This window comes from Suillus fuscotomentosus (assembly GCF_016647785.1).
Source record: "Suillus fuscotomentosus strain FC203 chromosome Unknown F5891scaffold_11, whole genome shotgun sequence".
Classification (NCBI taxonomy): domain Eukaryota; kingdom Fungi; phylum Basidiomycota; class Agaricomycetes; order Boletales; family Suillaceae; genus Suillus; species Suillus fuscotomentosus.
The window spans coordinates 1063401-1079788 of record NW_024539523.1 but is presented as its reverse complement, the minus strand read 5'-3'; the positions used below and the strand labels follow the sequence as shown (position 1 = coordinate 1079788).

General features: G+C 49.5%; 7 protein-coding genes across 7 annotated transcripts; 5 read left to right on the top strand and 2 right to left on the bottom strand.

Annotated features, from left to right (window-relative positions):
• Positions 1–579: 579 nt before the first annotated feature.
• Positions 580–1771, bottom strand: F5891DRAFT_1016582 (siroheme synthase). Its single transcript, XM_041360951.1, has one exon. The coding sequence runs from the start codon at positions 1570–1572 to the stop codon at positions 745–747; it is 828 nt and encodes a 275-aa protein (XP_041229674.1). The 5' UTR covers positions 1573–1771; the 3' UTR covers positions 580–744.
• Positions 1772–1830: 59 nt separating this feature from the next.
• F5891DRAFT_1016581 (uncharacterized protein) lies at positions 1831–3490 on the top strand. Its single transcript, XM_041360950.1, has 6 exons — positions 1831–1989; positions 2069–2422; positions 2476–2708; positions 2766–2914; positions 2967–3033; positions 3095–3490. The coding sequence occupies exons 2-6, from the start codon at positions 2278–2280 to the stop codon at positions 3155–3157; spliced, it is 657 nt and encodes a 218-aa protein (XP_041229673.1). The 5' UTR covers positions 1831–1989; positions 2069–2277; the 3' UTR covers positions 3158–3490.
• A 42-nt stretch (positions 3491–3532) lies between these two features.
• Positions 3533–5139, top strand: F5891DRAFT_1016575 (nucleolus protein). Its single transcript, XM_041360949.1, has 5 exons — positions 3533–3954; positions 4020–4225; positions 4278–4336; positions 4412–5020; positions 5082–5139. The coding sequence occupies exons 1-4, from the start codon at positions 3629–3631 to the stop codon at positions 4640–4642; spliced, it is 822 nt and encodes a 273-aa protein (XP_041229672.1). The 5' UTR covers positions 3533–3628; the 3' UTR covers positions 4643–5020; positions 5082–5139.
• A 70-nt stretch (positions 5140–5209) lies between these two features.
• F5891DRAFT_1016569 (multi protein bridging factor 1-domain-containing protein) lies at positions 5210–6184 on the top strand. Its single transcript, XM_041360948.1, has 6 exons — positions 5210–5392; positions 5449–5451; positions 5503–5572; positions 5631–5713; positions 5763–5925; positions 5980–6184. Exons 1-6 carry the CDS (start codon positions 5306–5308, stop codon positions 6021–6023), a joined length of 450 nt encoding a protein of 149 aa, XP_041229671.1. The 5' UTR covers positions 5210–5305; the 3' UTR covers positions 6024–6184.
• On the bottom strand, positions 6185–8143 carry F5891DRAFT_1016566 (gamma tubulin). The gene is made up of 10 exons (XM_041360947.1): positions 8043–8143; positions 7820–7986; positions 7584–7766; positions 7234–7524; positions 7026–7181; positions 6823–6969; positions 6602–6763; positions 6434–6549; positions 6315–6378; positions 6185–6260 (listed from the first exon to the last, which is right to left on the bottom strand). Exons 1-10 carry the CDS (start codon positions 8089–8091, stop codon positions 6231–6233), a joined length of 1365 nt encoding a protein of 454 aa, XP_041229670.1. The 5' UTR covers positions 8092–8143; the 3' UTR covers positions 6185–6230.
• Positions 8144–11818: 3675 nt separating this feature from the next.
• F5891DRAFT_1016563 (uncharacterized protein) lies at positions 11819–12509 on the top strand. The gene has a single exon (XM_041360946.1). It carries the CDS (start codon positions 12123–12125, stop codon positions 12408–12410), a length of 288 nt encoding a protein of 95 aa, XP_041229669.1. The 5' UTR covers positions 11819–12122; the 3' UTR covers positions 12411–12509.
• A 392-nt stretch (positions 12510–12901) lies between these two features.
• Positions 12902–16118, top strand: F5891DRAFT_1126967 (RNA12 protein-domain-containing protein; the record flags this gene model as incomplete). The annotated part of the gene is made up of 15 exons (XM_041364141.1): positions 12902–12939; positions 12997–13285; positions 13339–13425; positions 13472–13744; positions 13794–13857; positions 13913–14065; positions 14120–14198; positions 14248–14411; positions 14467–14969; positions 15019–15076; positions 15128–15297; positions 15352–15531; positions 15584–15686; positions 15736–15801; positions 15853–16118. 15 exons carry the CDS (start codon positions 12902–12904, stop codon positions 16116–16118), a joined length of 2493 nt encoding a protein of 830 aa, XP_041229668.1.
• Positions 16119–16388: the final 270 nt, after the last annotated feature.

Here is a 16388-nt window from a genome sequence, read left to right as displayed (position 1 = left end):
CTCAGCCTTACTCCTCTCGTGCACCCACTATTCATGGACCCGCTTGCAGATTAGTGCTGTCAAGGTGGTGCACCTCGGGGCGTGCTTGCTTTGGCCCTCCAATAATTGCCTATAATTGCCCGTTGCCACTTGAGCGCGACTTGGTATTTATGGCTGTTCTCTTCTCACACGAAAATGGTTACTACAGTGCTAGCCTGAACGATTATGTAGTGTCGATGTAGAGTTGTTGAATACCGTGCCTTCGGGCGAATCATTCAAACAGAAACGCAGGTCCTACTAGTAGATATCAGCTTATGCCATGAAAGTGATGATTTCTTTGGACACAGCTGATCCTCCCCGGTCAACCAACGAGCCAGCCACTGAGTAGCCTAGCTAAGCATTTGAAGAGAACAATGCCTGAGTACTTTTTCAAATTTGACGGGTGACCGACCACCATTACACTGCATGTCAGGTTGACAACCTGAACCACGAAACGTGCGTGATGGGAAGACACAGCAGCCGGTCAAGCGCATCAGGCTGACACAGCAGTGACACAAACGGTCCGTGGAACGACCAGCAACTTACGGGGCTATTGTCTACTGTCGGCAAGGATAATGGAGAGGCAATCGTGAATAGATCTGACCCAGGAATAGCGTGCTTCATCACAGTGATTGTCGTCGTTGTACACCAACAGGAATAAACCAAACAATTCAGGACAAAAGATCAGGTATGTATTGAAGCGGGGCGGGGCGGCATACGCGAGGATCACCGCCGTCGGACGAGCAATAAAAGACCTGCGCAAGCAGCGCCTGCAACAAAGCTCAACGTGGTAACCAAAACGCCAGGGGTCGTGAGGTTCAGTTTGGCTTCATACACCTGCCGGGATGACCTGGCTCCCAGCTCACCAGGAGATGGGACTACGTTCTTCTCCCAGCCATCGTCAAGAAGCCTCTTTATCATCTGATCGTCCAATAGAGCAAGCTCCTCCATTTCCCAAGAAGTGCAGACATCAATCATCCACCGCATCCGTCTCTTCCCAATTGCACCGCCCACTCCAGGAGCTCTCTCCTTCAACTTCACTCTCAGCTCACCCACCCTGGTAATTGCATCTCCGGCATGCTCTGGAAGGCTTTGCTCGACCTTCTTCCGTATGATATTAGCCAGTTTAGGGCTATTCCCGTTTGTCGAGATCATAATTTGAAGAGGGCCGTCACGGATTTGAGAGCCAAAATAAAAGTCGCATGACTCCGGGATATCAGCCACGTTAACGGGAATCTTGAGCTCCCTGCATAGGCAACAAATGACACGAGACTGCGCCACATCATCGATTGCCGTTAATACAAGATCAACATCGGCCAAGTCTTCCACGCCTCCGAACAGGCGGTCATGGTATGTGATATTATGGGGTCCATCGAGGAAAGACTTGGTAAGAGTGTGCAGTCCGTTACTTGGACTGATAAGCGTCACGCGAGCATCGGCAGCTAGCACAGATTCAATACGCCCAGAAGCAACATCACCACCGCCAACGATAAGCACATGTTTTCCTTTCAGTTGCCAGGCCAGCAACAGAGAACCACCACCCAAGTGAGACATGACAGAACCCCAAATCAGTAAAAAATGATTGATGGACCTGCCGCGTAAAATATGATGGCGATAAGGAGCCGGTCAGTTATACGGAAAAGAGCTTACGGAGAGACTGGGGTGAATTACTGAGAGCTCGTGAGAGCTGATGCGGTTGATGCGGTTGAAGTGAATTATGCAGCTGCAGCCAAACTGGTCACGGTGTACAAAGTTTGTTCTAATGGTGTTGTGTTTGTCATGGAGACTGAAATTTAATATTGTCAGGACCATACTACCATACCACCGCCTCCCACCGCCCTCCATAGCCTTCCATGAGTATTCCTTGACACTACTGTCGGCTTTTTTCCCCGCGTCTTCAACTGCCCTGAATTCCTGTATAGCTTTAATCATTTCAGCAGCACCGCCATCTGTATACTACACATACATATAGTAAGTGAAATCCTGTGATCTCCAATCTCTGGTTCACAGAGTGCTCACTCCTTTCTTTCGTTCTTTTTCTGCTGCGCAGACGCTCGACGTTGATCGTCGTTTGACTGGTTTTTGATACCGAGCTCTAGCCAGGTGCTATCGTTCCTCTACTCTCCGGAAGAGTGCCATCTCCATCAATCCAATTCAGCTCACCAGCCAACCCATTCGTTAGGACGTCTGTTTTCTTGATCCTCCGACGCTCTTCTACACAACACTCCATTTAGTTCCATCATCCAGGCAAAAACAATCATGTTGTCGAAGAAATTGATTGGAGCATGGGCATTCTTTGTTATATGTCTCATGGCCGCTGGTATCCTCTCACTGACCTTGTCCATCGTATGGCGTCGACCCAACCTTATGCTGAACTTGACGTTTAGCGGTGTGAACTTGACTGGTAAGTGCTTCATGTACCTGTGTATAGCATCCCCCTGAAAACGACATCTGAAGCTGGCAGCGTGCTTGGTATAACTCTCCTTGCCACATTTGTTCTGTCTCTGCTTGTTATTACACAACGCGGCACCCTGGGCTTGAAAATTCTCAACTGGATACTTCTTGTAAACAGCGTCATCATTCTACTCATCGGCACATATATTTGGATCTTCACGCTGCACGAGCGGAATAACTATCATACTGTATTTGGGCAACAGAGTAACGAGACCAAGATTTTGATCCAGGATATGGTGCGTCCCACTCGGACTGCAACTCGTGGTTATGTTGATTTCCTTCTTTTTCTATAGCTCAAGTGCTGTGGTTACTTCGACGCTACCGATGAGGTTGCGTTTGGAGGCACTACATGCCCCAATCAGGCTGCTGCAACTGCTTTGAACAATTTCTGTGTCACGCCCATCACCAAGTTTACAGATCTGACACTCAACAACATCTTCAGGTACCTTTCCCTTGTTATTTCCTCACAAACAGAACTCTCATACCCTCTGTAGCACTGTCGATGGTTTCATGGCAATCGTGATTGGTCTTTTCCTGGCAAATATGTGCGTTATCAAGAAGGTGAGGCATCATTTTGTCTTAGCAACTGGCCGCACTGTTGATCTGTTTCCCTCTCAACCAGAGGCAGGAGTTCGAGCGCTTTGAAAAGATCGACTCGAAACGTGGGATGCACAGTTTTTTTTAAAGCGTGTTGCTACCGCTCTTCAACTGTTATCGATTAATCTGGATTGCTCTATTCGTTCACGCAACTAAGGTTACCGTAGTCCGTGACTGCGGATGGTTTTTAAACCAATACTTGTCTTTTTAATTCGAGGACATTGTTCCATTGGTTTCATGTCGGTTTATTTCGCTGGTCTTGGATACAAGCCAGACCTACCTAAAGAAGGAAGAACAGTCCTTGTTTATGTCTTGGATGTGGACATCCCCTTGAGCCTTTTGTTTGTACTCAGTGGACCAATTGTTGTAGTAACTATCGATAGTGATTGGGCATTCGATGTTTCGAACTTTGGAAACAAAATTTATCCGTGTGATCGTGAACGGGTTGCTCATACGTAAGTAGTTTCACTCTCAGTGTTTGCTAATCAAGCACCACCACATACTAACATACTATACTAGTCATGCTCTCAGAACCGCACACAACTTGTTAACGTCACCCATGCCCAGGACTCGCAAAAAGAAGATTCCTATAACGAACACTGACAAAGCGAGCTCGTCGAGCACTCCCACCTCAAGTCGCACTGTCATCCGACGGTTTCATGTCCTACTGAAAAAACAGAGACAGCTGAAAAATGCCTCTTCTGCAAATGCTGAAGTACTCGGGGAAATAGAACATGAGATCGATGAGCTGGGGGGATTAGCGGCCTATCAGCGTATGTCAAGTATTGGGCAGGGGAATGACCGCGGCGGCGGAAGTGAGAAAGTGCTCATACAGTGGCTGATTCAGATGGAACTTCGGAAGAGGGAAGCTGAAGGGAAGCTGAGGTACTTAAGAGTCACCTATTCAATAAAAGCAATTGAACTGGCTCTAACCTATCTACGACAAACAGGCTTCTGGAAGTTGGCGCTTTAAAGCCTGACAACTATCGAACATGCATGTCATGGATAGATACCACACCCATGGACCTTCGCAGCCGCCATCCCTCTATTGTAGAGCAGGATTTTCTGTTAATGGACGAGGATGAGAATCGAGGGAAGTGGGATATCATCAGCCTGAGCTTGGTCGTGAACTTTGTTCCGGACCCGAGAGATCGAGGTACACATGTGTAATGTTCGTGCTACCCGCAATCTAACACCACCTCTTTCAGGGCGAATGTTATGCCTTGCACACTCTATATTAACCCCAGACGGCCTACTCTTTCTTGCGGTAAGCAACTGACTTGGCACACAAGTCTCTAGCGCATCCATAAATGAGGGGCTAATAACCTGGTCTTCTTACTAGCTTCCGCTTCCGTGCGTGGAGAACTCGCGATATTTGACTTTCGATAAGCTTCAATCCCTCATGGATGTCCTCGGATTTACTGAGGTCCAGCGAAAGTGGAAGAAAGGCGGGAAAATGGCGTATTGGTTGTACAGGAAAAGTGAGGGCGACCATAAGACTCTCCACGAATATCGTAGGAAGACTGTCTGTAGGCAAGGTGATAGAAATAACTTTGCAATCCTATTGCCATGATCATAGCACTATTTACTGATGACCGCGTAACGTTACAAAAAGTTCGAACTCATTGGACCACTTTCCACGTCTCGCTGGTAAAGTATGTTTAAGACCTAGACGATACAGTCAGACTAAAGTACGTGTTAGTACATAGGCGGGCGGGAGGACGACGGACGACATACCCTCAGTCCAGGATGAGTGACTGAGGGAAAAGGGTGTAGCTAAACGAGTCCTTAATATATAGTACATGTTGGCATTCCAACATCCGATCTCAGCGGTTGGCGTTGGTATCGGCTCCAACACTCCTCAACGCTAACCGCATAACATCTCCTCCTCGCCTGGAACCGTTCAGTGGAGCCCAAGGGCGCTCCTAAGACGCTTTTGTTAGGATATCGGCTGTGTTGCGAGTCAAGCGGGGTCCCTTGCAAAGCACCTTTGGAAATTTCCGACAACTTACTACTAATAGACGAGTCTGGCCCAACGAGTGACTCAACCAAGACACACGTGTACCTATGCTCCGTAGCAATTTGAATCAGAATAAAAATCGTGACTCGGACTGTGACACGCTGTGACAACATGATCACTTATGAATAAGCCGGCGCCACCAGTTGTTTGCCACAACGTCCACAACACTAACATACCACCCCTTCCTTTCACCTCCCACTCTGCAGGAAAGCCATAATGAGCAACATGGAATGGGACAGCAAGACCGTCATCGGATTTAAGGCCAAGGCCCCCAAAGTTACCCGCAATGCGTCGGACCTAAATGGTAAGTAATGGTACAGTCATTTGTACTTGAAATACTTGATGAATCACAAATTTTAGCCGTACGACTTTTTACTTCCAGATCAACTGACTTTGACTGACAACCTCAAAAGGCGCGCAGAACAGGAGCTGTCGTTGCTACAGACAAGAAGGTCACCGCTGGTGGGAACAAAGCCCGTCCAGGTGCGTCATCACACAAGTCAGTCAGTATCACGCAACTTACTCACTGTGTGGCATTCAGGGCCAGATCACCAACGCATAGCCAAGCTTGACCGCGAGAACGAAGTCGCTCCTCCACCAAAAGTCAACGCAAGCGTCGGCAAGGTCAGTACTGACTCGTAGTCCGTCACGTGGACGCTTACACAGCACGCAGGCCATCCAAACGGCTCGCATGGACAAGCAGCTGACTCAGAAAGACCTGGCCCAGAAGACGAACGAGAAGCCTTCTGTAATACAAGACTACGAATCCGGGAAGGCTATCCCTAATCCTGCGGTCCTCGGCAAGTTCGAGAGGATTCTGGGTGTCAAGCTTCGTGGTGAGTACAAACGTCCCATTTCAAGCACCATTTGGAAATGATGCTCGTTTATAGGTGCGGATATTGGAAAGAAGCTGGAGGGGCCGAAGAAGTCGTGATTTGACCCCTCCGTCGTCGCATTATATCGATACATATCGGTGTGGATTGCTATTACATGTGTAGTTCTGTCTGTTATCACTAGATCTTTTCGCAGTATTGTACTGAACATCATTTACAACGTTTCTGAGCATAATGGAAATCGAACAAAATACAAGCAGCCATCAGACAACAAGCGAATGATATACATGAACTTCGCTCCGATCCTACTATGAACCCTGTTCTGCGTCTGGCGCCCCCTGTAATTCTTGACCTGAGCGCAGACACAATGAACGGTGAACAAAAGAACTTACATAAGTAATATAATCCGCACTCTCGCAAGCCTTATACTCTTTGAGCAACTCCTCTGCAGTCGCTCTAATGGGCCGCCAGTCAATCAAATTCTTAGTTGTAGACTTCAAAAGTCACACACCTCGCATCATCAAATTCTTCCAATCCATTCTCAAACATTTTCTCTTTCTTGTATTGCTCCAAAAATGCATTTCGTTTCCGGAGCCGGTCAAACTGGTCGAGCATCCGCTTGAATAGCTACAGAACAAAAATTAGCATTGAGTGAAGACGTACGAAAATGTTTTTCTACCGAGGCAATACTCGTGTGGTTAGCAAGCATGAGTCCGCTGACGCGGTGATTTGTCGTGACATATGGCGAACGACGCGTCAAAGCTACCTGTATCGATGCTGGTCCCCAAGGTATAAAGTTCGCAAGCTGACGTTCTCGTATCCGCAGAAGTGATTGGTGAACCTACATGACAGACTGAGTGAGCAGAACGTCAAATGAATAACAAATGATGAGAATCGTACGTCCGTTGGGTCGACATCTCCCTGGATGATATTCAAAATCGAGATGTAGCAGGCCGTTTTGCTTGGGGTTGTGGACACCATGCGGTTTTTTGGCTGAAGCAAACGACGCATGACATCAAGAACTGTTGTTCTACGAATTGGTTTTGCCTGATAATACGGGAGATAAGTAAATATGTGCACCAAAGACATAGAGGAGTAGGAACCTTGTCGATTTGATCACTTGTGAAGGGTGTGTACGAGGTCATTAGGAAGTGGCATCGAGGAGTTGGTATGAGTGAGGCTATTATGCCCACAAGGTCGTTGTTCATATATCCTGGATATCGAAGTGTCTGCGTGCTCGCAGCCATGACTGTAGAGACCTTGGCAATGATCAGGCTCAATCAAACAATATCACTCTGTTTGCGCACTCACGAGCTGATTAGTCTGGTCAAAAGTAGGTGTTTGAACATGCAGCCGATCTGCCGATATCCGCGCCAATGCGCCATTGTCCAGGACAACGACAGAGTCAGCGTGGTTCGTTAGACGCTTAAGGGTAAGGAGGGAATTGTAAGGTTGCACCACGACATCACCCTCGTTGGCGTTTGGAAAAACAGAGTATGTTTGGATGAGCTTTTTGGGAAACTTATCATTCAAACGCTCGAGAATGAAGGAACCGAATCCTGAACCCGTGCCGCCTGCTATTGAATGCATGAGCATGAAGCCCTGTAAGACAGCTCATGAGGACATACAAAGACCAAGGCAAAACAGAAGCTAATGCTCACCTCCAGAGAGTCGCTCCCTTCAGCTTCTCGATCAATCATTTCCATGACTTCTTCATACAGTCTCTCCCCAGAAGCATACCCATGCGCCCAGTTATTTCCAGCGCCACCACCATCTTTCGACATAAAAATGTTCTCCGGGTTGTACAGATTCGCCCACGGTGAGGTGAGGATGTTGTTGATAACCTAGACAATGCATAGTTAGGAGATCAGTTGCAACGCGTCATAGGAGTACGTACGCGAGGCTCCAGGTCGACAAGGATCGCGCGTGGAATATAATGCTCGTCGTCCGCCTGGTAGAAGAAAACATCTTTGCGGTCTCCACCTTCGGTCGCCCATTCCTCGAGGATACCTTCTTTGTTGATTCCGTGTTCAGCACAGAGGCGTTGCCAGTACACAGCGCCCACTTTTTTTCAATCGCTAGATCAATGCCTGAGGCTTGAATGGGCTTAGAGAGCTCACCTTGATTGCCACATTGACCGAGCTGGACTGTCACTATTTCGCGAGGCATGATGGACGCGGAACGCGTTCAAGATTGTATCAAATTCACGCGTCACGCGCCGTCAACTCATTCACACACTGCTTTAGAGTCATAACAGCAGAAGAGTTATTAACATTATATGAACCACTTCCCACTAACAACGAAAACATTTGCACGTAGAAGCTAATGATGCAGATAACTATGTGATTGTGTCTACGGGCCTTGAGCCCAGTGAGTATGTGTATAATCAAACTTGTGTCATGGAGATAAGCGTGTGGTGGCCTTGAGCCATCCATGCGTGCCGATGAAATAGTTCCTCTGGGTGAATGTTGTTGTGCGCTACAGGACGAGCAGGGACGAGCTGCTGACTACTGAAGACCCAAAGAGACAGATGCGTAAAGAGGTGCACCATACTAGGTGCACGCTGGTTGATGCTTGACATCAGAATTGGTCGGGGTGGAGTGAGATGATGGTAGCGCAATTGAAAGCAGAGATGAAACAAGACAAGACTAGAGGAGAAGAATTTTCTGTGGAGAAAGTCCGTAGCCTATGGGTTACCAAAAGGAAAGGTCTCATAGACGCTTAACGTCTCCCAACTCCACGACGAGGGAGCTTCTTGATTTGTCTTCCATCAGGCTGAGGAGCAGCACCGATGGTAAATAGAGCGCCTCCACCAGATGAAGCGGCAGTAGGAGCAAATGAATTCGGCGTTGCAGCTGGCGCTGCACCCGACTGACCGAATGTAAACGCACCACCTGAGGACTGTGGAAGCCCGCCAGAAGGGGTGGCCGGGGACGCAGGCTGACTACCCCCGAACGCAAATGAAGATGCAGCAGGCTGCGTAGACGCGGGTGTGCCAAAAGAGAATGATGTCCCTGGGCGGTTAAATGTCGATGGACTGGATGGTGCTGACGATGTGCTTTGCTGCTGCCCAAATGCGTTGCTTGCGGTCTGGTTGAATCCAAACCCTGAGGTCGGTGCCACGTTAGGTGATGCTGCCTGCGAAAACGAGAATGGCACTGTAGATGCTGGGGCGGGTGTTTCAGTTGCGCCCTGCCCAAATCCAAAGCCTGAACTAGAAGGCTGGCCAAAGTTCCCGGAGCCAAACGCCATCCCCGGCTTTTCCTTGTCCTCTGGCTTCGAGAATGGATTGGCACTAGCTGTACCAAACCCGAATCCAGGACCTGTTGCCGTAGCAGGGCTCTGCGCGAAGAGGGTGCTCCCTGCGGGAGTGCTGCTGGCACCAGTGAAAGAAGAAAAATCGAGTATTGGCCGTTCTGGCGCCTTCCCGTTGATATTCATGTCACGACTCGGGCTCTCATCCATGCTAATCTCCTGGTCTGCTTTTGGTGGCGTGGCAGGACGCACAGGTGCAGGAGCAGAAGCAGACTGCCCAAAATTGAACGGTTTGCTCGTGTCAGCAGCATTGCTGCCCGCATTGGCATGCCCGAAGCTGAATGGCTTGGCTGAAGTAGTTGGTGGCGCAGGAGAAGGGGTACCAAAGGTGAATGGCTTCTTCTCAGCTGGGGCAGGCGAAGCAGACGCAAATGAGAAAGGCGGAAGCACCGAGGCAGGTTTCTCCTCTGCGGGCGCAGTACTGGGGCGTGGGCCGAACGGAAAGCCAGCCGTCGAGGTTGTGTCTTGCTTCCCGAAAAATGGTTTGGAAGTTTCTATCACAGGAGCAGATACGGGCGCAGGGGTAGTAGAAGATGCGGGCCCGCCGAATGAGAAAGCACTCTTCGATGGCTCTGTCATCGCAGGCGTCGGCGCATGTTCCCTAAAAGAGAATCCAGGCTTGGACGGCTCAGCTGCAGGTGCAGAAACGGCGGGTGTGCCAAAGCCGAAGGAAACGGCAGGCGAGGTAGCTCCAAAGAGCGACGGAGGTTTGCTTGCTTCTTGTTCCGCTGGTTTTGGAACTTCCTTGGCAGGGGCGATTTCAGCAGGTGCAGTTGAAGCACCAAACAAAAATGGTGAAGAGGACGGTGCAGGGGTAGAGGCATATGGCTGCGGCGGAGAAATGACGGGGGAAGCGACACGCGTCAACTCTATCGCTGCAGGCGCTGCTTTTGGTGGTGCTAGAACACCAAATGACGTGCCAGTGCTAGTGGAAGAAGGGCCGAAAATTGGAGTACTTGCAGACGGAGTAGCTGCTCCAAACATAGAAATCGTAGCAGGCGCAGAGGATGGTGTGGCAGATATTTGAGGAGCAATTACAGGTGTACCAAACAAGGAAGTAGATGCCTCAGTGACCTTTGGAGCCTCTGGCACTTGTGCCGGTGCCGGTGTGAGTGCACGAACAGGAGGGGATGCGCCAAAAGATCCCGAGTGAGTAGTGAAGGCCAACGGCTTGGTATACGCAGTCGTATCAGCAAAGAAATTGGGAATACTAGAGGCACTTGTGGGAAGGGCAGCTGTAATGGGCGCGAGCTCAGTACGCGCCTCTGTTTTGGGCGGCTGTGGGGTAGGAGGAACAAACGAGATGGCAGGGACTGCTGGAGCGGGGGTTACAGAGGGCTCGGGTGCTGGGACCGGCTTAGCCGCAGGTGCAGTCGGGTTAGACAATGAAAACGGAAGCGCGCCGATGGGAGGTTCTTTTGCACCTGTGATATCATGAGATATGGACGTCTGCAAAAATGATGAGATCGTTTATTCATCAGCGCCATAAAAATGATCTACCTCTTTTGCAAAAGTGAACCCAGCAGGGATTTCGAACATGGGTACATTCTTTGCAGCCTCCTCAAGTGCGGCTCTTTCATCATCCATAACATCTTCGTCATCTTCAAACGCCGCAGAGAATTTATTTGTGCGCTTTGCTGTCGGGCGCTCAATGTGATTGCGCATCCGCGAGCGTCCAACGCGGAGAGACGACATTTCTCTTGTAGCATTGAGTTTCGGCTCGAATGCAGGCGCCTTCGGAACTACCGCAACCTCCATCTGTTTCTTGAGTTGTGCCTCTTCCTCCTGTACTTTCTTTTGTTGTTCGTTCAACCTTTCAGCCTCAGCTTCAGCACTTTCGTCCTCCTCCATCGTCCGCTCTTTCTCCTTCTCTCGATCAGCCTCCTCATACGCTCGCACCGCCTCCTCTTCCCGCTTTCTCCTTGCCAGCCACTTTTTCATGCCACCCTCGCCCGCGTATGGCTTTGTCCCATTGACACCATCTCGATCCTTCATCTTGTTCTTGCCTTTCCCCTTCTTACGCTCTCGGTCCCTGTCATGCATGAGAGTGATAGGGCGGCTCTTCTTGGATATAAAAGTATCCGGGATCGGTGCACCCTTAAGGCGGGAGGGAAGAAGGGGAGTTTTGTATACTTCAAGCTCATGCAGGGCCTTCTCGGCGGGGTTGATCGGCCAAAGATGGGCTATTGCAGGATAATCAACTATCAAAAGCGATTAAGAATATGGGCATACGTACGAGCGGATATGTCTGTCATGGATCCTGTGCCAAACAGAACAGACCCCCGTCGGACAGGTGAATGGGTTTGCTGAGAAATTCGTGTCAAAAGTACGCCTACGACAAAAGAAACAAAAAGAGAAAAATCCTCACCTTACGCTGAGAGTCTAACAATGAGCCAAGAGTTGCTTGTCTGGTCATTTCCGCAGTTGTGAGCTTCTGCAAGCCAGGCGGGGGCTTGACAAACATGGGGTTTGACATCAATGTCGTAAGTGGTGGCGGTTCAGTTGGATCGCGCTCCCGGCGAGGGGGAATGACGGGGCCGAAATCGGAACCTGAGGGCTGGGGTGTAACAGACGTACGCATACGAAGGTTTGACATGGACGGTTCCCTACTGATGGACATGGCATCTTTCTCCTCGGTGAGATCTTGCATAGTGGGAACTGGCTGCAACCGGGCTGGCGAATCGGAGTAACCTAACCCAGATGGAGGATCAAGAGACATTGTACGCACAGACAGCTGTGCCTTGAGCTGCGATCCACTTGGGTAAGGGGACATCGTGCGTCTATTGCGAGGTGTGGCAGTAGGTACACGGAGGGCCTTTCGTGACGAGGGCGAAACATGACGGTGACTTTGGATGCATACACCTTCAGATGTCTTATGATGCTGTATGAAGGCTGATCTGGGGGGATCAAGGTATGGTTGCTTATCTCTGTTGGGGCTGCCCATTCTCATTCTCTTGGTCCGTTGCTCCGAGTCAGAGTCAGAGTCATCGCGAGTTTGCTCAGAGGCAATGGGTAGCCGCCTTCGCTTTCCTCTGGCGTCGCTATCGCCAAAGTCTTCTTCGCTGCCACCAAACCATGAGAGTGGGGCAGTGACAATATTCTTGATGGCGCCGAAGAACGAATTTTTGCGTCCTAGTGCAGCTGGTGGGGGACGGGCCTGTATTTGGGTATAGGTGCTCATCACTGTTTGCGTTGACGAGAACAATTTTGATCCAGTGGTCGCTGTCGTCCTGTGCGCACAAACTGACAGTGTCTACAGCGCGTGGAGAACCCTCACGGGATGCAAACTTTGCTCCGTTTCATCCGCACAAGAGCACAAACGAGGCGATACTCTCCCACGATCACACAGCCCGGCGGGTCATTACGTTATAATATAAGGAACCGGTAAATGATTCCGATACTATTGACGTCGATGATCTGCTAGTAGCTAGCTTGGCCACCTAGTAAGCATCTGATAGGCTACAGCATGTATTCAAAAAGTCCGTTGAACTTGGCTGCTCGAAATTTGCGCTCTTTGTCACACAAGACACGACGAATACATACCAGCACACGTGTATCACCGGACACACCAGAGACAGCGAGCACATCTAAATCGGACGGGGACGTAAGTGACTTCGAGACCATGGGTTCTCGACATTAATCACTATCTATAGTCTCAAGAACGATGGTTGTTCATCGACTCTGTATTCCCTATTCGCCTGGGTATCTGGGAGTTCGTACCACTCAACCGCACCTTTTACCTTAACTAAACCCACGCAGTCTTCGACACTACATTGGCATATTACGCGAGGAAAACCTCTTGGAGCGCTTGCATGAGCGTCTAGAGACTGTAAAGACGCATGACTTCCACATACACGAGCTCCAGCCTTATCAGAAGGATGGTGGTGTCTTTGTGCGCTTCACTTATACTGGTCGTGATCACCAGACCGCACTCGAAACGCTTCAGACGGATCTCCAACTTGAAGCTACTAAGCATGGTGGTCTCCCCTCTTGGTCGGGACTTAATCACTGTAATGTTTGGCTCGTGAAGGGAGAGCCGTTTCTTGAGGTGCGTTTTCGCAAGTAGAAGTTACTTGGCGAGAATGTAAACACAGCGATTAGGATATGTACCGATATCCGTCAGGAATCGTCCACGTGTCCTTCCAGGGCCCAGATGTTCCTGAAGAAGCCTTGTATAGTCTGTTTCGAGTGAGTTCACTCATTTATAAGTTTACCTCTCCTTACCCTATGCCAGTCGTGCGGCCGGATACAGAATATCACTTCCCCTACACCCGTTCCTGCAGGCACACTCCGCTCCTCCGATATTCTGTTTCACCGCGTACGCTCCGCCACCATCGCACGGAACACCATCCATGGATACACATTCTCCGATGGTGATGGAATAACACGCCTGAAGACTGTATATCAACGTCCCATCCAGGCCCATGCAATCCGAGACTGGCTGACTTCGCATCCCAGGATTGTGTTGCCGATCATATTTTTTTTACTCGGCACGTTGACTTACACTGTGCGTGAACTCTTCTCCGATTTATCCATGAGCTAGAATTTTGTTATAGATATTTGATCCCATAAGAGTCCTTTCTGTTGAAGGGAAGATGCTCAATTGGTTCGATTATCGCGGCAAGTATTTCCAATCACGGTCATTGAACGTACTAACTTATTTCTTTCACTTCAGAATATAAATTATATAAATGGCTTCGTGCGAATGCCTTGGACCGATTCTCCCTCACGAGCTTGGCTCGTGAAGACGTCTCTCCACAGGGAGACATTTGGAAGGAGCGTAAGGATGCAGAAAGCGCTGTGCGGAGCTACCTCTCTGACCTACCTTGTAAGTTTCTCACCCATTTTCCAATGTAAAATTCTGACAGCACATTTTGAATAGCTACCGTTGCATTCGTGCATGGTCCCCAGGGCAGTGGCAAATCGCGTATGGTCGAGGCTATCATCCGCGACACGGGCAGGTTTGTAATACGCTATGTCCATCTAGACACGGCTTATCATGCTTTACAGAAAAACTTTAGTGATCGATTGTGCTGAGCTCAATAGAGCGACATCAGACATGCGTCTCGTTTCCGCACTCGCACAGCAGACCGGCTACAGACCAATTTTTGCTTTCCTGAACTCCGTCAACAACATGGTGGACATTGCGACCGTTGGCCTAATCGGGCAAAAAGGTGACCTGATTGACTTCTCTCCACTTTGTTAATGGAATAATTAATGTCTTTCTAGCGGGCTTTAAGTCTTCCCTTGAAGACCAGCTGAAACAAATACTTGAAGTCACAGGCACAGCATTGAAGAAAGTCAATCATTCCCTTCGCACTTCTGCACAGCGCGCTGTTAAAGCAACACAAGAAGCTGAAGCACGACGAGCCGAAGAAGCACGAACTCGCGCTCGTATTCGCGCCGGGACATGGCACGATCCACGGCTGGACTGTATTGCCGGAAACGGCGTTATAAGCGAGCTTGGGGTGGGCGACGAGTTACTAGAGGGTGACGACGGCGGGCTTGCGGGCTTCAATGTGATAGAGGAAGATGTCGTAAACTTGAGTGATGGAGGGGAGAAGACGAGCCAGGAGCTAGCAAGACAACAACACCGGCACGCAGAGGACGTGCAAGTTGTGCGTACGCTACCGATTGTGGTCATCAAAAACTATGCCGCACGGGGAGGAGTTTACAAAGAAGAACTTCTCGGCGTTTTGGCGCATTGGGCAGCGTCCCTCGCCGAGAATCAGGTGATTCGCATCACTCCACTTGTCAATTGTGCTCCTAATGTCTTTCGAGGTTGCCCATGTTATCGTAGTCAGCGACAACCGCGAGGATGCAAAGCTACTGGCCCGGGGTATGTGTTTCATCTACACCCATATGAGGTATTGCTAATATGACGCTGCAGCGTTGCCTTCCAAGCCATTGAACTCTATTGCCCTTCATGATGCTGATGCCCCCACTGCACTCTCCTTTGTCCGCCGACGCCTGTACGATGCTGGTATCACTTCGGATCTCACGCCTGCACAAAAGAAGGCTATCGAACACCTTGGCGGCCGCACGAGCGACCTTGAACGTGTAAGTTATCTGTGGCCTTTTTGATGCGCATACTGATACCTTCCTCACATATAGCTAATCCACAAAGTCTGCAGTAATCAAGGCATCGAGGAAGCGGTAGAAGATATCATTGCTGACGGTGTCGGAGAACTGAGGAAGAAGGCCTTTGGAGAGGACATCGACGACGCTAAGAGTTTGCCGTGGTCCAGGGAGCAGGCGTGGACTGTGCTCAAGCAGCTGGCACGCAGAGCTGAGGTAATCAACCAACTCCTGTGCTAGTCGACAGGTTACTCACTTTTCTCGTCAGCTGCCGTATTATGAAGTATTACTCGATGTGCCTTTCAAGGGAGACGAGCTGCCGCTTCGTGTCATGGAACACGCTGAGATCATATCTATCAGCACACGACATGGTACTGTCAATATTTCAGGCTGGGGGACGCTATTTAATATCCTTTTCAGGTCGACCATCCACGATACGTCCCGGAAAGCCCGTGTTCAAATATGTCTTCGAGAGACTTGTGAACGGTAACGGCAATGCGATTGTAATCTAATGTTCTCTCACTAACGATACGTCAGACCCTGTCTTCCAAGCCACACAAGACATCGCGCTCAACGACAAAGTTATCTCGAGCGCTGAAAGTACCGTTCGTACATGCGAGTCTGAGCTTAGCACGCTTCAGGACCTCTCAAAAACGGAGCGGTCATTTTGGTGGTTCAGGCGTAGAGCAACATCCGAGCGGAGGGAATACCTGTTGAAGAAGATGCGTTCCGCACAAACAAAGATTCAGACCCTGGAGAAGCGGAATGCTGAGTTAAAGAGAGTATTGGCGAAGGGTGTTTGATTGTATAGTATCGTACGCTTAACATATGCTCTGCAGATTCTATAGATCAACTTTTACGAAGTAGGATCCACAGACGCTAGTCGATGGGTTGAGTAGACTACAGCTGACCTGGTATCGTTCTCCCAGTTCAGTACACAGAATCAAGTTTCATACTACTGCCTTCTTCTTAGCTACCTCGTACTTGCAACACCGCTTTCGACTTGAGGCGTAAACTTGAACCAAGAATGCACTTTTCCTTCGCTGAAGCTCCTGAAATGAACTGTCCACAAT